The 20,794-nt window shown below is 41.6% G+C and overlaps 2 protein-coding genes across 2 annotated transcripts; both read left to right on the top strand.

Moving 5' to 3' along the window:
* The first annotated feature begins 4,064 nt into the window (after window positions 1-4,064).
* TAS2R3 (taste 2 receptor member 3) lies at window positions 4,065-11,358 on the top strand. The gene has a single exon (XM_025433718.3). The coding sequence runs from the start codon at window positions 7,532-7,534 to the stop codon at window positions 8,480-8,482; it is 951 nt and encodes a 316-aa protein (XP_025289503.1). The 5' UTR covers window positions 4,065-7,531; the 3' UTR covers window positions 8,483-11,358.
* Window positions 11,359-18,535: 7,177 nt separating this feature from the next.
* On the top strand, window positions 18,536-20,310 carry TAS2R4 (taste 2 receptor member 4). Its single transcript, XM_025433719.3, has one exon. The coding sequence runs from the start codon at window positions 18,536-18,538 to the stop codon at window positions 19,433-19,435; it is 900 nt and encodes a 299-aa protein (XP_025289504.1). The 3' UTR covers window positions 19,436-20,310.
* The last annotated feature ends 484 nt before the right edge of the window (window positions 20,311-20,794 follow it).

Genomic DNA, 20,794 nt, shown 5'->3' with positions numbered 1-20,794 from the left:
AAGTACATTAATAAGCAAAGGTCCAAGATAAATCAACATACACCTGAAGAGGAAGAATGAGATGGAGTGCTTACTTTGCCAGTTGGCAAGACTTTATTTTTTATTTTTATTAAAGGTATAGTGATAAAAGAACCATACTATGGATGCAGGAATAAACAACAGTGGTATAGAATAGAGAACCCAGAAACAGACCATGTATATGTGGACATGATAAATGATAAAAGTGACATAGATCAGTGGGTGTAGATTTTTTTCAATAACTTATGCTAGTTTTTATTCATTCAGAATAATACCAAATCAGATCTCTACCTTACACTTCACACAAAGATCAGTTCCTGGTTATTGAAAGACTTCCTTGTGAAAGGCAAAACTTTAAAAATTCTGGAAGAAAATGTAAGTGTCTTTATGATTTAGTGGTGTAGAAGTTTCTTTTAAACAAAAATGTAAATATAGATAGGAAAGGGATACCTTTAACTTAAACATAGTTTTTATCAAAAGTCACTATAAAGAAAGCAAAAGTGACAAGTCATAAACTGGGAGAGAAGATATTTGCAATAGTATGCCTGAAATACAATCTAGAACGTATAAAGGATTACAAAGCAATAAAAATCCAATCTAGAATATATGAAGGCCTATGAAGCAAAAGGAAACAACAGCTTGGTAGAAAAATGGGCAGACACAGGGACTGTGAAATATAAATGATCTATTGATAAAAAGGGGTTTAGTTCGTTAATAATCAGGAAATGCAAACCAGAAACTGCAATGAGACTTCATTAAGCCCTTCATACTAACAAGTTTCAAAACATTTGATAGATGTGTACCAGAGGAAACTTATGCACTGGTGGGGAGAGTGTAAATTGGCACCTCCTTTTGAGAAAACATTTTGGCATTGACTTGTGATGTTAGAATTTTATCTAGTTATTCCATCTTCCTGTACACCCTACAGGAAGCTCTAGCCCATGTGGGCAAGAAACATTTCCAAGAGGGTTCTTAGCAATAATGTACATAATAATACAACCAACAACCTAAAGGGAACTACCCAGAGGTTTGTCCATAGAGAATGGTAAATAAATGTTCACACAGGGACATACGACTGTGTAAATGGATTACAGCTATTCCAGAAACAATAATTTTTAGAAACAATACTGAGTCAATATCAGTTAAAAAATGAATCTGAAACTTGAGCTAAAAACAAAAGTCAAGCTTCCTTTAGAATATTTGTTTATTTGGGGATTCTGGGTGGCTCAGTCCACTAAGCATCTGACTCCATTTTGGCTCAGGTCTTGATCTCAGGGTTGTGAGGTGGACCCCTGCCTCCCCTCAGGTTCCATACTCAGTGGGGAGTGTGCTTGAGATTCTCTCCCTCTCCTTCCATCCTTTACCCCCATCCATGTGCATGTTCTCTCTCAAATCTTCTTAAAAAATTGTTTATACAGTATATATTTATTGAGATTCTGCTATGTGCCAAGGTCTGAACCTAGGGTCTGAGTGTTTAGTGAATAAAATACTGAAATGGAGCATTATTAATAATTACTTGGCATGACAGACACATACCATGATTGTTCTGGACAAACTGAAATTTTTTTTTTTTTAAGATTTTGTTTATTTATTTGACAGAGCCAAAGAACACAATGGCAGAGGGAGAGGGGGAAACAGGCTTCCGGAGAAGAGGGGAGCCCCATGCAGGGCTGAATTCCAGGATCCTGGGATCATGACCTGAGCCGAAGGCAAATGCTTAACTGACTGAGCCACCCAGGCACCCTGATCATTCTTTTTGTAGGAGATTTATATTGCAATGAGAAAAATTGTCTGAAAATAACCCTAGTTCAAACTAGGTTGTCTGGAGGACAAGCTAGCTGGGAAAAAAGAGTTTCTTTCACTTTCTCTCATCAGAAAGTGCTTCACATAAGCTCAGTTAGCACAGAACTGTTGACTCTAATACCAGTAGGAACTCTAATATCCTGTGGCTTCAAGGTGTTGGTCATCTGGTCTTCTCAGACACTCCTGTAATGGCTGGCTTCCCAAATCCAGATTTTCTGGCACCTAAAACTGTTTTGCTACTGATGAGTGCTCGCTTTGGCAGCACATATGTTTTGCTACTCATGAAGTTGCCTTCACACTTTTATTACAAAAAGTGAGAGCAATAGGGAGGGTGGGGCACTTCCGTTGGCATACAGAGTGCACTGCTAACAGAAGAGTGCTCTGGTCCTTTGTGTGTGTAATCATAGGAGGATGAAAAGGAGCCATGCTCTTATTTCTGTTGTTGATAAGAGTTTTCTCTTACTCCAATAAAGCCTGTTCCTTTACTCAGACCATACATACAATATGGTAAGATTTATCTTGAAGCCTGGTACATGCAAGAGGACATGAGGAAGAGATTCTTAGTATATAGTATAAGGAGTTCACATTTTGTTGTAGTTGCACTGGAAAGCCCTTGGAGTGTTTTAAGTAGTGGAGTAAAATGATCTAGTACATATTTTAGGATCATTCTTGTGGCTCTATGGAGAATCTGTTACAGAGGAAGAGATTGGAAGTGGAGAATGAGTTAGGGGACCATTGAGTAGTTCAGATGAGAAGGCATGGTGACTTCGACCAGGATGGAGGCAGTGAAAATGGAAAGTTCAGGGTATGTTTTGTGATTAAAATGGAGAAGGCGTTGATAAATTGATGTGGGATTATAGGAAAGGGAGAATCAAATTCTTAGGTGGTGCTTGATTTAAGCAACTGGATTGATGATGTTACTATTTGCTGAAATAGGGAAGATTGAGGGTAAGAGATAGTGCTTTTAAAATGAAAAGAAGAAAAAAAATAAAATGAAAATAAGTTAAGAGTTTTGTTTTGGACACGTTACATTTGAGATGGCCGTGATAGAGCCAAGTAAAGAAGTTAGAAAACTTCTGGCAGTATGAAAATGGCATAGGTTAGATGAATTTCTTTTTCTTCTTGTGAAAAAACCTCAGAACCCCAAGGAGAATGTGAAAGAGAGAGATGTGTGTTATATCTTTTTTGAAATTAGGAGACAACTAAAATTTCAAGCCAAGAGTAGGTGGAAGGGCTGTATTGTTCAGAGTCCAGGCAGGAAAGTGGAATCCAGTATAGGTATTTCAGACAGAGGGAATTTAATGTAAGAGATTGTTTATAGAAGAGTGGGAAGAGGAAAAGGGAGGAGGGAGGGCACTGCCAGAGCGCAAAAGGAAGGGGTTATATACCCAGAGAACAGAAACTGCTGATATCCCTGGACTGGAGCCTATGAGCTTGCACCTGTGGCTGCATTGCTGGGGAAGTGATTATGGTTTTTCTGTTGTGTTGAAGAGCCATTGCCTTGGCCAGGCTGGTAACAGTGTTCCTGGAGTCTGCATCCATCCATCTTTCCTCAATCAAAGGAACTGCCACCAAGTGACACCCTGTTGGAGTGAGAGGCAGGATTTTCTTCCTTTTCATCTGCCAGTTTTCCTACTGGCAGATACTAACAGCAAGACATCTGGAAAGGGCATCTGGGAAATGGTTTATAAAATCCCAGGCTCCACAGTATAGACTGGACTATAGGTGGGGCTTATGGGTTTGAGGGAGAAAATAGGAAACTAACTAGAATAGGCTATTGAAAACAGTGGTGACCAAACTGAGGTTGTTGGTAGTGGATTTGAGATTTGATTCTACCCAGTTGACAAGCTAGTAAGTTAGCCTGACAACTACTTCCTGGAAGCTAGCAGAAGACATGAAACCTCTGGATCAGAGACAAATGATCATATTACCGGCAGCACAACAAGCAGCATGAACACCAGCATGTTTGGATGAGTTCCCTTTGTCCTGTGAGTCCCCAGGGGTAATGCACAGGGCCCAGATGGATTTCATTATGGAGAGATACACTGATCCTGGAGAACTCACTGCTTTGATGGCAAGCAGTAAACAAGCCTGGAAGGCACATGACTTCTTTCCGGTTGCTTGCTGCACAAAATAGCCCCGGGACCAAGGGTGGTCAGGACCTTGAATACTTAGCACACTCAGCACAGGGGTGGGGGGTTGGGGGGGAGGGGGCTGTAGAGCAAAGACATTCTGGAGGACTGTCCCTGTCCCCAGTGTCTGGTAGGAAAAGACTGGAGGAACATTTTTTGGGGTAACATTATGACAGGATAGTGCCTACACAGCCTGCAGCTGGTATGTCAGCATGATATTGAAAACATCTGGATAGTAGACTCTTTTTTTTGTAAAACAAAGTTTTATCAGTTTAGGGGATGGAACAGAAGGTGATGAATGAAACCTGTGCTCATTTGGAGTGGGCCGTACGCTCCGTGTTCCGTAGTGGGGTTGTATGCAGCCCAAGACCAAGGTTGGTAAGATGCGCTTGTACAGATCAGCCACATAGAGGATGTAAACATGCGTATATGGTTTAAGAGTGGGCCTTCAGGACTCGATGAGATGCGCACTTCCTCAGACTTACAGCTTGCCCTTGTGTACTCTCCTGGCCAGGATTTTAAGGGACCAGAAGCCTGCACTCCACTCGATTGATCTCTGCCCTATATACCCAACTGTGCTGATTTCCTTCTGCATTCTTCAGATTAGTGGACCGCAGTTGATATAAAGAGATGTTATTTGTGACTTGCCTTGCTGTCAATCTGAGTGTACTGCTGATGCTTGTCAACACAGTTGTCTTGCTAACATCAGAGCAGGAATGATGCAGAGACCTGGACCATGAGGCCTAAGTCCCTGTGGAGAAAGCGCCTGAATAATGAAGGGGAGGAAGATGACAGTGCAGCATCTTGTTAGTCTGCTGGCCTGTGTTTTGAGGTTCATTCTCTCAGCATACTTTCTTTGGGGTCTCCTAAACTGGAATATCTCTGGAGGTCCCCTCCACATAGCCATCTGTTTCTCAGAGTGGTATGGCGGTGTGGTGCCCCACGGTTCCTAGCCCTGGGACACTGCACTAGCTGTTTATGGTTTCCTGATTCTCTGTGCTCACTTTTGTAAATAATTTCTCTTTAACACCATTCTGGAGTTACCAGTTTGTGCCAATTGTTTCCTATGGACTCCCTGACCGATACACTTCCTTTGGTCTTTTACTCAGAAGACTGGTTGAGAGCAAGAGTGTGATCTTTCAGTAGTCTTTCTAGATGTCTGCAGCCAGGGATGAAAGATCCAAAGATTCAGTACGTCGGCTATGACATTGATCCCTAACAAACCATGTTTAAAGATGCACATTTTATAGAGTTGGACTTGAATATGTGTGGCTGTTTCAGTGGAGGATGATGAATGTACATTTTAGAAGCAGCCGTTGTTAATGCTATGATATTATAGTACGATAGTTGTAGTATTTATGCTAAGAGGTGGGAATGGTACCAGTATGGGCTCATAATTCATATTACTGGTACCTGATGGAATAATAGCAATGATAATGCTATTATCCAAAAATGCCTTTTTTTTCTTTTTTTTTTTTTTCCAACAATGTCTTTTAGACTCTGAAATGAACTCTAACCACCAGCTAATGTGGTATGCATGGGAACACACCATCCTGGGAAAGAATAAAAACTAAGAAACAAAAATTATAGTTAATCCTGAAATTATAGTTAACCCTCCTCCACAACGACTTATAAAAAGGTAAACATTCTAATTTTGGAAGGAGTGGAAATAATAGAATTAGTAAAACAGTATGATCAGGGGCACCTGGGTGGCTCAGTGGTTGAGTGTCTGCCTTCTGCTCAGGTCGTGATCCTGGGGTCCTGGGATTGAGTCCTGCATCAGGCTTCCCACAGAGAGCCTGCTTCTCCCTCAACTTATGTCTCTGCCTCTCATGAATAAATAAATAAAATCTTAAAAAAGAAACCCAGTATGATCAAACATAAGTGGCATGTGAAATAAAGTCTGATATGCTATATATCCTAAAGTTTCTTCTCATTGGATAATTCTGGTATCTGGGTAAAGGAATCTTACTGGCGTATTTCTTCTCATGAGGGGATATAAAAGGTGTTATGAGAAAAAAAAAATTGTGCATCTAGAGAACCGAAGCCATGAAAAAGACCTGAACAATGTCAGTGGTAGGTGGTGGAATCAGCCCTACAACTGGGGCCAAGGTTCTGTTAAAGGACTCCCAGAGACAGCTGGAACCTGCCTTATTCTAATTCTGTAGCACAGAGTCCAGGAGCATTTGGCCAGGTTGTTAAGTTAGCTCAAGAAAGCTGAGAGTGATTAAGGAGGACTGTTTATGCCCGAGTATTCTCTGTAGTGCTCTGTAATCATATTGAACACCACCTAATGCCAAGACTGATGAGGTTCACCTGGCTCCTTGGCATGTCTCCAGAAGAGACTCTGTAGTGTTTATGCAGATTTATCACCTGCTACTGTGGGGTCCTTTTGAGGGGACCTGAAGGCACATCCCTCTGTTATTTGGATGGTGTCACTAAACCATCTGCTCTGTATCTTGATGGCGTCGATTCTCTCTCCATCCTTCAGATTAGTGTTTTCAAATGGTATTTATCACAACTCATTCATAGGTTGTAAATTCAAGTTTGTGATATGCAGGCAGTACTGAAAGAAATAGAACAGGATGGAAAATATCAGACTGCCACACATCTAGAAAGGGGAAATACTGTTTTGTGACCCCTATGTATGTGTTCCCAGGATAATATGTCTATACACTATGCAAATATATAGTGATATATAAAAAAACATATGAAAGGTATTACTGTTGGCTGTAGTCAAAATTTGTAAAGCACTGTTTTACATAAATAAGGCTTTTTTGGTTGGAGAGGTGGTCTGTATGTGATTGCTGTGAGTCCGCCTGAACTACTGATACGGTGGTCATGCACTCTGAAGATTGACATTTCGAATAGCTTATATAATCTGTTATCATTATCATTCAGATACTCAGCTAGTTAAATATTTCTGATGATATGGCCCACTAGGGAAGGACGTGGAGCCCCCTCATGTAAGCCATACCCTAAGGGGCACACCTTTTAATTCTAACCCAGGACCAGCGGCCCTGGACATTTTCTGTTTCATGCACTTAAACCTCCCTCCAGGGGTGACTCTGACAGTGCCTTCTGCTGGAATTCTCATCTCCCCGCTTGTGTGTGTGTGTCCCCGAGTCCTCCTCCCCAGGAATAAGACTTAATAATCACTCTTCAGAGTGATTCTGTAGGCCTCTCCGGGTGATGCACCCTTCTGTCCTGGGTGGCTCAGAACCCTCTTCCCTTTGGAATCGAGTGCAAATCCTCACCTTCTTTGTGAGTCAGATCTCTTCCTTCTCCGTGTGACATTGGATACTGTTCCATTTGCATTTTGGCACAGAGCCGCCGAGTTTAGGTCAGAGATGGCATGTGACAGTCCATGTCATCTGTGAAGAGGACAGACTAATCAGAAAGCTCCTGAGAGAGTTCACTAAACTGTGCTCGACAACAGACTAAATTGGGCCGAGACAAGAGGCAGGTACAGTGAAGCAGCAGGTAGAGGTGACAGATTTGCAGGGAAAAATTTCAAGTCAGCAAGGAGATTGTACAGGAATAGAAAGAGCAAGGTCAAGGTCTGCCTAGCAGCAGACATGTCAGGGCTGGGGAAATCCGTGTTCCTGGTTCTGTCTGTCACTCAGTTCATTCTGGGGATGCTGGGGAATGGTTTCATAGTGTTGGTCAATGGCAGCAGCTGGTTCAAGAACAAGACAGTCTCTTTGTCTGACGTTATCATCACTAACCTGGCTCTCTCCAGGATTGTTCTGCTGTGGATTCTCTTGGTTGATGGTGTTTTAATGGTCTTCTTTTCCAAAGTACATGATGAAGGGACAGTAATGGAAATTATTGATATTTTCTGGACATTTACGAACCACCTGAGCATTTGGCTTGCCACCTGTCTCAGTGTCCTCTACTGCCTGAAAATTGCCAGTTTCTCCCATCCGACGTTCCTCTGGCTCAAGTGGAGAGTTTCCAGAGTGGTCGTACAGATGATTTTGGGTGCACTGCTCTTATCGTGTGCCAGTGCCATGTCTCTGGTCCATGAATTTAAGATCTATTCTATTCTCAGTGGAATTGCTGGTACAGGGAATGTGACCGAGCACTTTAGAAAGAAGAGAAATGACTATAAAGTGGCCCATGTTCTTGGGACTCTGTGGAACCTCCCTCCCCTAATTGTTTCTCTGGCCTCCTACTTTCTGCTCATCTTCTCCCTGGGAAGGCACACACAGCAGATGAAGCACAGTGGCACCAGCTCCAGAGATCTGAGCACGGAGGCCCACCAGAGAGCCATCAAAATCATCGTCTCTTTCCTCTTTCTCTTCCTGCTTTACTTTCTTGCCTTTTTAATTACATCATCCAGTTATTTCATACCAGAAACTGAGATGGTTAAGAGAGTTGGAGAAGTAGTTACAATGTTTTACCCTGCCAGCCACTCATTCGTTATCATTCTGGGAAACAATAAGCTGAAGCAGATGTTTACGGAGATGCTGTGCTGTGAGCCTGGTTATCTGAAGCCTGGATTCAAAAGACCTTTTGCCCCATAAAGTGACAGAGGGCACCGGCAGGAGCTTGGGAGTCCTTCTGCCTGGCTTAAGACTACATGGCTCTTCCTGACCCTTCTGGGGCACTCGTCCTGTGACACTAGTAGCAGAGAGACCCTTACTGCATTGCCTTGTTCCACTGGGGTCATGTCTCATGGCTTCTCTTTGCATGGTGGTTTTGGAGAGAGTTAAACAGTCCCTGAAAAATGTCAGTATAGTAAGAACACTCACTGTATAGATGTGGGGTTGTATTTTAATAGCTGTCAATGTCATGAGCTGATTACTAGCTTTAACTTAAAGTTTATACTGGCAGTGACGAGTTGATGTAAATAAAACAGTGTAATAGGCCTGAGGGAAAGAGCAAAAACATTGCAGTTCCACAGACTTGGGTTTGAATTCTGGTTCTGTCCATTTCCAACACTTTTGGTCTTTGGTGAGTTACTTCCATTTTCTCTCTGATCCTCCTTCCCTTATTTTAAGATGTGGACTGTGACACAGGCTTCATAGGGTATTAGAGACTCAGGAGGCATAGTGTATGGTGTTGAGCCCTCACTAGATGTGGCTGGTATTGTGGCTCACAGTGAATTGTGCAGTAAGAGCAGTTCCCACAGGAGACTGGTTTTCACATATCCACTGTGTGAGGACAGAAGCAGTGGAATGAGAATCAAGACCCTTGGCTTAGGCTCCTGTCCAGTCTGGTGGTAGTCATTTTGTTCAGTTGTCCTGGCATTCCTTTGTCATTTGGCTCAAGTAAATCGCCAAGTAATTTTTTATTCTTTAGATTGGGCAAAAGTCCAAGCAGTTTTTTTTTTAAAGATTTTATTTATTCATGAGAGACAGAGAGAGAGAGAGAGAGAGAGAGAGAGGGTCCATGCAGGGAGCCTGATGTGGGACTTGGTCCTGGGACTCCAGGATTATGCCCCAGGCTGAAGGCAGGTGCTAAACCACTGAGCCACCCAGGGATCCCCAGTTTTTTTTTTTTTTTAAACTAACCAAGATGCATATGAACTTTAAAACTTGAGAGTTTTTTTTTAAATAATATAAGCAGTTTTTTTATAAATTCAGTACATCTTCTTTTAATACAGTTACATAGGCATTAATTTATTTCCTATCATTAAACAATGTACAGAAGTCAATGAGAATATTATTACTTATGATCGTGAAGAATTCTCAAACTCATGAATGTATGTTAAGTAGGATCCATGGAAAATCTGAATCTAGATTTCTGTCACTAATGGGGCTGTCAGGTATAGAGCATCATGGCTGTGAATCTGGGGCCTAAAGACAGGTAGCCTGGGTTCTGGCCCCTGTCCTGGCCCCTGTGAACTGGTTAACTTTATTAATTTAAAAAAATTTTAAAAAATATTTTATTTATTCATGAGGGACACAGAGTGAGAGAGAGAGAGAGAGAAAGGCAGAGACACAGGCAGAGGGAGAAGCAGGCACCATGCAGGGGAGCCTGACGTGGGACTCAATCCCAGGTCTCCAGTATCACAACCTGGGCCTAAGGTGGCGCCAAACCGCTGAGCCACCTGGGCTGCCCAAACTGGGCGACTTTAGGGCAATTTCTTCACTTTTCTCTATTTCATTGTTCTTCATTTGTAAAGTGGGAATATTAATAGGATGTTGTTGATAGGGTTGCTGGAAGCAGTGAGTGAGTTACCAGATGAAAAGTGCTTAGAGTCCCAGGTGGAGTAAACAATAACTATTACTATTATTATTGTGATTGTGTAGAATGAGTGGTATTTTGACATAGCACTAAGGATCACCATACTTCTTGGCATTTGGTCATATGTAACCAGAAATTAATTTGGGGATTGTTCTGGGATTTATGTATTCTTTTTTAAAGTTACAGGAATAAATGTCTTTTGGTCTGCACTGTTTGTTTTTGAATTGATACTTATCTCTTGAAGCTACTAGGAAAATTCCTAATTCTGACATAAAATTCTCTTTCAGAAAGATATCTGTTGAAACAATTATTCAATAGTCATTCATAATTCACTAAAATATAAGGGTTCTGAATGGATGCTTTTGTAATTATTACAGATCTATGCTGCTTTCCAGCTCAGGGAAGCTTAACTATGGAAATCCATGTTGTCTTGATTAACATCTGCTTTGTTAACCCTCATCCCTGATCCCTACTCTTGAATTCATTGTCACCCACTCTTGAACACTTGCTCCTACTTTGTGTCACTTTGACTTCTCCGCTTAACTCTCACCTTCTGGATTCCTGATTCTGTCTTCCAGCTTAGGTGTGGGGCTTTTTCTCTCTTAAAATTGAATGTAACATTTTACTGAAGATTTTGGCTTGGCTGTTTTTGTTTCTTGGTGCCCTTGGCTAACTTTTGAAGAATCCTTCCCATCTGTTCCCACTGTGGCTCCATTAAATCCTACCCTAACCTACAGATTCAGATATGGTGCAGTGAACATGCTGAACGTATGACTATTGGTCATTTCATTGGAGCCTGGAATGTGGGTTGGAAACAGAGACTTCTGAGTGGGAGCATATTGTGGTAGTCCAACTGGTGAGTAAATGAAATCAGATTCATATGTGTGGCATCCCCAACTCCTCCTGTCTCTTCTTCCAGAGAAATTTGGGAGATAGCTCCTGGAAAATATGGGACTTTATTCTATGACATTAGTCATATATGGGCTCCCAGTAATCAAAGTTAGGGGTGAGTTTGCCTCAACGTGGATGGACCTGGCCGGTATTAGGCTGAGTGAAATAAGTTAATCGGAAAAGGACAAACATTATATGGTCTCATTCATTTGGGGAATATAAAAATTAGTGAAAGGGAATAAAGGGAAAGGAGTAAAAATGAGTGAAAATATCAGTGAGGGTGACAAAACATGAGAGACACCTAACTCTGGGAAATGAACAAGGGGTAGTGGAAGGGGAGGTGGGTGGGGGGTGGGGGCCTGGGTGATGGGCACTGAGGGGGGCACTTGGCGGGATGAGCACTGGGTGTTATGCTATATGTTGGCAAATTGAACTCCAATAAAAAAGAACCCCAAAAAACAACAACAACAAAAAAACAAAGTTAGGGGTGAGAGTGGGAACATGAGTCTGGGTAATGGGTGAGTTGCTGAGGAAGGGAGTCTCATCTGTTGCTAGAGGCATGATGCTGGGAAATTTGGCTATTTTGGAGAGGATCTGGTCTTCTAAATAGAAGGGGGAATACTTACCTAATCTTCTAGCTCTTCAGTGAGTCCCAGTACATGAGGAAGAATTACCTAGTACCTCAGGCCCCGTTTTGAGAAACCCTAAGAGGCCATTTTGTTTTGTTTTACTTTCAATGAATTAGTTTTCGTTACTAAAATCTCTTAAGACTCTTACATCTAGTTGTTTCATGAGCAAAGGACCAGAGCATGGTTTTCCCCCCACTGTGAGCAAGTTCCATGGGTCAAAGTTTGGGGATGAGCCTTGTCCCTGCATTTGGAGTATAGTTCCATGTCAGGGTTTCCTGTGTTCCCAAGGTTGCCTTTCTCAAACACATGTGTTCTTCAGTGCATCGCTGGTGTATTGCTTTTGGTGTATTAACACATGAATCAGCAGCAGCTTATGATAATAGCTCATGAGACCTTCCAATTTTCCATCAGAGGGCCCTGCTTCTCATTTTTAGTATTTTCTGACCTCTTGAGCCAATTTCTTAGATCCTGATCCTTAATGAGATTGAGCTGTAGTTTGGGTCTTGAAGGATCAGAAATGAAAATAAATGAACAAACAACAAAAACTCCCCCCAAAAATACATTCCAACATTTTTCAGGCAGTTTCAATGTCTATCAATGAAATGTCCTTTGCTTTAAACAATGTCCCTGATGTTTTCCAACAGTTGATGAACAGTCCCATCTAGATCTTAAAGTTGTGTTTGTGATTTTCTTGTCTTTGGAGAAGTGGAGAGGAAAGTCTGACATTCTGCAAAAAGTTCTGTTTTAAGAAGGCAAAAATGACCTCAAAAACTCCAATAACTTGCAGATGACAACTATATGTTATTTTCAGGTATTTTTATATTTTGCTGGGGTAGAAAAATATGTAGTGTGGGGGCTAATAGTGTTATTTCTGGAGCCTAACACATTGGATTCAAATTCTGACCTCATCACTTAGATTGTGTACTCTTTGGCAAGTTACTGAATCTTGACTTCAGTTCCCTTTACTATGACATAGAATTTTATAAAATACCTCATAGGACTGGTGTGACGGTTAAGTAAGACAATGTAGTTGTAAATTATTTTAGCAACTAAAGCATAGTAACTATGCAACAAATATCAGCCTATCGGGGTTGAGCCCAAAAAATGTGCTTCATGGAGTTCTAGTCTTCTGACAATGAATCCATGGAGTGTGTTGTTGCTGGCGGTATCGGAGGATATGATCTAAGTGAAAGCCTGCTCCTTCCTGTCCTCAGGGGATGGTGGGAAGGAGAAAAGAGAGAGCAAGGAGGGCAGGTGAGTGTCCTCATTTCCCGTCTCTTTGAGGACTGCTTAAAAGCTCCCAGGTTGCCCTTAGTGGGAGCAAAACACAGGCACCAACTCAGCCCTGAATGCAGGTGGGGGCAGGCAGCCACCAGGGGACAAGGACCTCTCCCTGGAAGCCTGAGGATACAAGGACACTGAGAGAGAGAGTGGACATGACACTTCTCTAACACCATGAGGTAGCATTAATCTCCACCTCCTTTCCCATACACCTGGACCCTAATTAAAGGGGAGAAGGATGGTATGAGATGGTGCCTCAGATTTTAATTTTTTTTGTTCTTAATTTAACTTATTTAAATTTAATTTGCCGGGATCCCTGGGTGGCGCAGCGGTTTGGCGCCTGCCTTTGGCCCAGGGCGCGATCCTGGAGACCCGGGATCGAATCCCACATCGGGCTCTCGGTGCATGGAGCCTGCTTCTCCCTCTGCCTGTGTCTCTGCCTCTCTCTCTCTCTCTCTGTGTGACTATCATAAATAAATAAAAATTAAAAAAAATTTTTTTAAATTTAATTTGCCAACATATAGTATAACAGCCAGTGATCATCTTATCATGTGCCTTCCCTAATGCCTGCCACCCAGTTACCTCATCCCTTCACCCACCTCCACTTCCGCAACCCCCTGGTTGTTTCCCAGAGTTAGGGGTCTCTCATGGTTTGTCTTCCTTTCTAATTTTTCACCACTCAGTTTCCCCCTCTCCCCCAGGGTCCCTTTCACTAAGGGATGTAAAATGTAAAAATGTAAAATGTAAAATGTAAAATATAAAATGTAAAAATGTTCCACATGACTTGTTATCAGGGAAATACAAATCAAAACCACAATGAGATACCACTTTACACCAGTGAGAATGGCTAAAATGAACAAGACAGGAAACAACAAATGCTGGCGAGGATGTGGAGAAAGGGAAACCCTCTTGCACTGTTGGTGGGAATGCAGGCTGGTGCAGCCACTCTGGAAAACCGTGTGGAGGTTCCTCACGAAGTTAAAAATGGAGCTACCCTATGACCAGCAATTGCACTACTGGGTATTTATCCTAAAGATACAAATGTAGTGAGATGATGGAACATCTGCACCCCAATGTTTATAGCAGCAATGTCCACAACAGCCAACTACGGAAAGAGCCATTGATGGATGGATAAAGAAGAGGTGGTCTATATATACAATGGAATATTACCCAGCCATCAGAAAGGACGGATACCTACCATTACATTGATGTGGATGGAACTGGAGGGTATTATGCTGACTGAAGTAAATCAATTGGAGAAGACAAGAATCATGGTTTCACTCATATGTAGAATATCAGATTTTAATTTTTAAATCTAAAAGAGACTAAACATTTTTCTGAGGATATTTATCTCATTGGATTAAACACTTACCACCAACCAGTAGATGGGGGCTCAGGAGAAAGATGATATAACTTTTAGACTAAATTAAGAACTTTATTTTTTCTCTGCACATAGGAGTTTGCCAAGTGAATGCATTTTGTTGATCTCACTATAATGAAATTGTCATCACGACTTAGTGGAGCTGACTAGATGACCAGACCAGTATTTCCAGGTTAACTCTGAAAAATATTTTTTCAGAAGCTCATGAGTGGAGTTCCTCTGTGTGTTTTGTCTAGCCTCAGCACCCATCTGTTGGTAAATAGGGTACTCACAGCCAAAGAGAGGTGATTTGTGAACTTTTTTTTTGGTTGCTTAGCAGGTTTGTACCCTTACTGCCCATCTAGCAGATCTCTTCAAGAAGGGGAGGGGTTCCTGCTAAGCTGCCAGATGCTGCTGTAATATTCTAGGAATAAATAAAGTTCTCACACCTTTGTGATTCTGGTTCATCTTGATTCTGGTTCATTTGTTTATACCTCAGACATTTATCTGACAGTCACTTAACACCAAGTGCTATACTAGATGCCAGTTGCTGTTCTCAAAAATATCACACCTGGTGGGCACTAAAGACACACAAACAAATATTTCATCTCTGTGTCACTGAAAAAAATGCTTCATATATGCTGAGGGATTCTGGCCCAGATGATCTATGTCTCTAGTCTCCTTTTGTGCCAGCCACAAACATGTACTGCTTTGTTCTGTTGCTGAGATCCACCACTGCGTGACCAGTGCACTCAGCCAGAGATAGAGCCTCGTGGAGTGCGAAGACAAGTCTAGTCCTCTGAGACGGAAGGCTCAAGTGCCTCAGCACACCCCTTACACGCTTTGTTTTCCCTTCACATAGCACCAGAAACACTGAACTTTGACTTTTTGTCTGTCTCTCCACTATTCTGTGTGATTTTTTTCTTTAAGATTTTTTTATTTATTAGAGAGAGAGAGAGAGAGAGAGAGAATGAGCAAGAGGGGCAAAGAGAGAGGGAGAGAGAACCCCAAGTATACTCTGCAATGAGGTCAGAGTTGGATGCGGTGCTCAATCTCATAACCCTGAGATCAGGACCTGGGCCGAAACCAAGAGTTGGACCCTTAACTGACACCACCACCCAGGCACCCTGTTCCTGTGTGTTTTTTGAAGGCAAGATGTGCTGTGGGTGATTCTTCTATTTTCCCAGCACCTGACACAGTGCCTGGCCGATGATAACAGTTTATTGAATGAATGAATCAATGAGGGTAACAAGTGGAAAGAGCTCGGCCTCAGAAAGACCTTACACCTTAGCTGCTGATTTTCTTTTCTTTTTTTTTTAATTTTTATGAGAGAGAGAGAGAGAGAGAGAGAGAGAGAGAGAGAAAGAAACAGGCAGAGGGAGAAGCAGGCTCCATGCAGGGAGCCTGACGTGGGACTCGATCCCGGGTCTCCAGGATCACGCCCCGGGCGGAAGGCGGCGCTAAACCGCTAAGCCACCGGGGTTGCCCAGCTGCTGATTTTCTATGCAATTTGTCAGCCACCTACTTTGTCTCATCTTCATTGTCCTCACCTAGAAATAAGGACAACCATATCTTCCTTCTAGAACTGTGTAAGGATTAATTGAGTTTTAAGATGCCTGGTGCCCTATTGGGAATAGAATGATAATTGCACTGAAAATAGCCCAAGAAGTGGAATTTTCCTTCTTTATTCCTCCTAAGCAACATCAGTACTCTTGAAAACAGCTCAGAGTTTGTTATTCCCACTTATTCATGACTGACCTCATTCTTCAAAGCCTCATCAAATAAGCTAAGTTATCCTTTTGCTTTGACTATTTGCCCTAAAGTTTTCCTGACGGATCTGCCAGATGAATCTAGAGTTGGGACTCATGACGGCAGTGCACCCACCAGTGGGTCTTCTTGGGCTCCAGTAAATAGTAAGACTTACAAGACTGTCCCAGGTCTCTGGCACCAGTCTACTCAGGTAGATATAGTTCAGGGACACCTAGCTTATGAGCAGGGCAGTGTCAGACCTTCCTCTTTTGCAGAGTCCTTGCTGCAGTCAGAGAGCTGAGGTAAAAGAGGAAGAGATCTACAGTTGCGTAGGGGTGGGACTGCCTTAAAAAGCTTCATATCCCAAGGGTGTCAGTTTCTCTTGTAATAATTTCATAGACATAACTGCCAAGATTGAGTCAAAGGGCACACATATCAGGGTGGTGGGTAGCTCAGTTGGTTAAGCATCTATCTTCCACTCAGGTCATGATCTCAGGATCCTAGGATGGAGCCCCATGTCAGGCTCTCTGCTCAGCGGGGAGTCTGCTTTTCCCTCTCTCGTTGTCCCTGCCCCCATTTGTATTCTCTCAATCTCTCTAATAAATAAATAAAAATCATTAAAAATACTTAAAAAAAAAAAGGACGCACACATCAGAAGAGTCACTACACTCAAGGAAGCTCAAAGCAGTATCCATAAGATTTACATTTAACTGAAGGTAAAATTCTCATGCAGAGGGAGAAAGGGTTTTGTTAATGCTTTTCCATATTGACCTTTTCAGAAATAAATTCTGGCAGAACCAGCATCCTCACTGGTGATTCTAGCCAACAGGGTCACATCTTAATTATAGAGTCTCCTGCTACTAAGAACCCAACAACCTTGTATATCACATTCTGAATAGGGTTTCTTGCTGCTCAGTACTGGGTTCCCCCACCCCTTTTGGTACATTTAATTCTTTTTTTTTAGTATATGTGCTGCCAAAGCGATCATTAGGACATTTAATTTTTATATCTTACTCCTTATTATTTATTCTATTTAAATGTGATATTTCTAGTATTTCAATTAATTACTTTAACAGTTATTTTATAAATAATTAAGTGGAATTATGTGCTGTGATATAATCTTCCCTTCCATTGCCTTGCTTATTCCCTCTGTGTTTGCTTGGTTGACTGATCTGGGCATGCTTCTGTCATGTGCCCCTTAGTTTTATACAAATGCTTTTGTAAGCCACTGGGCTCTAGCTCAGGGAATCCCTTCAGGCTTGCTTTCCTGTCACCTGTCTTAAAGGGCCTCATAAATTTACTCCCCCTCTTGGACCTGGTGGGATTCATACCTTACCTTCTGTTTTATTATTTGTATTTCTGTTCCCATACAAAGTAACAGGACTATGTGTGCTTTATTTTGATGCTTATTTGGTATCCTCTATGTGGCTGCATAGAGGTTTGTACCTTGGGTTCCCCCAATTGCTGGAGTAGTTAAGAGATGCCATATTCTCGCATTCACTCATAGTCTTTGATAATATAATATGCCAAGCATATTGTGCCCTTTCCTGTGTGAGAAATTACAGAGGAATCAAGCGACGAGATGCAAAACTATAGCTAAAGCATTACTATGTATTTGGTACCAGAGTACTTTGATTGGCAGTTAAATACCTAAGAAGAAATAGCCCCATGTGATCTAAGCATAAACCCACATCTAAAAGGAAACACGTGAAGTGGCTGACATTTTTTTCTACACAAAAGCATATCACAGCAAATGATTATGGCACAAATGTATATGGGACTGGAGAGGGAATGCAAAGTAAAGGAATCATCGTGATAGATGGCATTCATTGAGAAAAGGCTTTCTTGAGGAAGTGAGACGTCCTCGAACTTGGTCTGTTTGTAACTGTGAATCACAGTAGGTGCTCAGGCATGAAAGAGTAATGTTGGCATAGCCAGAAGGACAGATGGAGAAAACAGAGCTGCAGCATCGCCAGCTTACAAGGGGAGAGAGACGCTGGACTTCAGTATTCCATGGATGTGTGGATGAGGGTGAGTGGGTAGGAATGAAGCCTGGGAATTCCCACTGTCTTCTGGGGTTGTTCTTGAGAAAAGCTTCGTTTACTGTGAAGCAGGGACAGAGACATTGCTGGACTGAAGTTCTGTCACTTGAACTTGAAGTCCTTGGAGCCTTCTGTATCTCCTCCCTCCAGCTGTCCTTCTCTTGGCGGAGTGGACTCCCAGGTTCACTGGGGCTGTTTTAACTAGGCATTTCTAAGGAAAATAGGATATGAATGAAGAACTAGTAATGCAATCCTGGGAAGATTTGCATCTCAGGAAAAGCAGCTGGCTCTTATACCATTAATGGCTCATTTGTCACCCTGGAGACAATTAGAAAAGGAATGTCCTTCCTGGCTGGGTCCTGGTGCCTACTTGCATGTTGCAGTATTTCTCCTCTTCGGTCTGCACTGCAGCTGCTAAGTTCTCGATGAGGAAAGATGCTTCAGATATTCTTTTTATCTGCCATTATTTTCTCAGCAATTTTGAATTTTGTGGGACTCATTGTAAATCTGTTTATTGCAGTGGTCGGTTATAGGACTTGGCTCAAAAGCCATAGAATTTCCTCTTCTAATTGGATCCTCTTCAGCTTGGGCATCACCAGATTTCTTATGCTGGGACTGTTTCTACTCAACATCATCTACTTCTTCATCTCTCCAAAAATGGAAAGGTCGGTGCACCTATCCACTTTTTTCCTGTCGTGTTGGATGTTTTTGGACTCTAATAGTCTCTGGTTTGTAACCTTGCTCAATGCCTTGTACTGCGTGAAGATTACGGACTTCCAACTTGGAGTATTTCTCCTGCTGAAGCGAAATCTCTCCCCAAAGATCCCCAGGCTGTTGCTAGCCTGTGTACTGATTTCTGCCTTCACCACTCTCCTGTATGTTGTGCTCAAACAGACATCATCCCTTCCTGAATTTGTGACTCAGAGAAATGGTACAGGATGTGGCATCCATGGGAGTGTCTTGTCTTTGGTGACCTCTTTGGTCTTGCGCTCAGTTCTCCAGTTTATCATTAATGTGACTTCTGCTTCCTTGTTGATACATTCCTTGAGGAGACATATACAGAAGATGCAGAAAAACACCACTATTTTTTGGAATCCTCAGACTGAAGCTCATGTGGGCGCTATGAAGCTGATGATCTGTTTCCTCATCCTGTACATTCCTTACTCAGTTGCTACCTTGCTACATTATTTCCCTTATGGTGGGATGGATTTGAGAACCAGATCCATCTGTTTGGTTATTTCCAGCTTTTACCCTCCAGGACATTCTATTCTCATTATCCTCACACATCCTAAACTGAAAACAAAAGCAAAGAAGATTCTTTGTTTCAACAAATAGTGGAATTTCAGTAGTAAATAGTGGCCTGGAGTCCCCTCATTGTTTGGGGGCAAGATTTTCTCCATTAGCAGTTATCCTAGAGGTCTGAGGAATTCATTTTTGTAATTCTTGAACTGACCTCCTAGGCCTTTAAGTGGCTGTATTTCAGTTTATTCTGCAATTAAAAAAATTTAAAATATTAGACATTTTTTTCTAAAGAACTTGTTTGAGACATTACATATCTTGTAGTTTTCATGGGTATTGCATCCCTGGCTAGTAGAAGTCACCACACTGTTCCATGGGCTACTGAAGTATAAGGGGGAGTTCCCCCAAATAAAATAATACATTACAGTTCACTTGATTAGTTAAATTTTTGAGGTTTAGCTGAGGGTAAAGGCTTAGCAATGGGTGAATCATCATCAGCAGGCACTAGACTGTCTTAAAACATAGGAAGAGGATGCAGATAGAAATGGAAAAAAAGAGTTTTAGAGAGAAAAGAGAAGAAAGAGAAAGATGAAAGCTAACAGGTATATATTGTGGCAGATGTACAGAAAAAAGAGCCCTTGGTGGGTCGCAGTCACTGAACTATTATTACCAAGAAACTTTAGGACTGAATTTCTAGGTTGTTCTGGAGAGAAGGGAAGGGTCAGAGTTGATGGGTGGAAGAAAGTGATTAGAATGAAAGAAGCCCAATCCTGGATAGTTCCAAGGATCTTAAATTCCAAGGAGCTAGCCTGAGGTCAAAAGCAAGTGCCAAATAGTGAAATTAACACAATCTGAGTGGAACTTTACAAAAGTTTGTCCCCTGTCCTGTGATATGGAATTCAGGGGAAAGCCAGGAGTTTACCAGTCCAATGGCTTGGTAGTGGGAGCATCAGACTTTTGGTGAATGTATGTCATCTGCTTATGAATTTATGTACTGGGTTGTATGGGCACTGCATACTTCTTCAGTAACACTGGGTTTTTTGGGGGGAGGAGAGTTGAGACAGCAGTACTGGCTACAGAGGAACAGAAATCTGAAGATGGAATATTGATCAGTTTTAATGGGAATTGAGAATAATAATTTACATTTATACAATTATTTTGTATTTATAAAATATTTATGCAATATTTACACATCTCAGTAAATAATCTTATTAAAATAACAATCTCTTTATTAAATAATGAAAAATCTCTAAATTTTACAAATTACCTGATTTTTCCCATTCTGGACACCAGAATCTTGACTGCATTATTCAGTAAGGACTACCCAAACCAACATTTTGTGCTAAAAATAAAGGTTTCCATCATCTTAGAATCATAAGATTAGGAGATAAAAGGATTACTGAGGATGATTAAATATACATCATGATATAAGAACTCTAAATGAGTAGTAGAAAG

This window comes from Canis lupus, chromosome 16 (genome assembly GCF_003254725.2).
Source record: "Canis lupus dingo isolate Sandy chromosome 16, ASM325472v2, whole genome shotgun sequence".
Classification (NCBI taxonomy): domain Eukaryota; kingdom Metazoa; phylum Chordata; class Mammalia; order Carnivora; family Canidae; genus Canis; species Canis lupus.
This window is presented reverse-complemented; position numbering and strand designations above follow the sequence as displayed.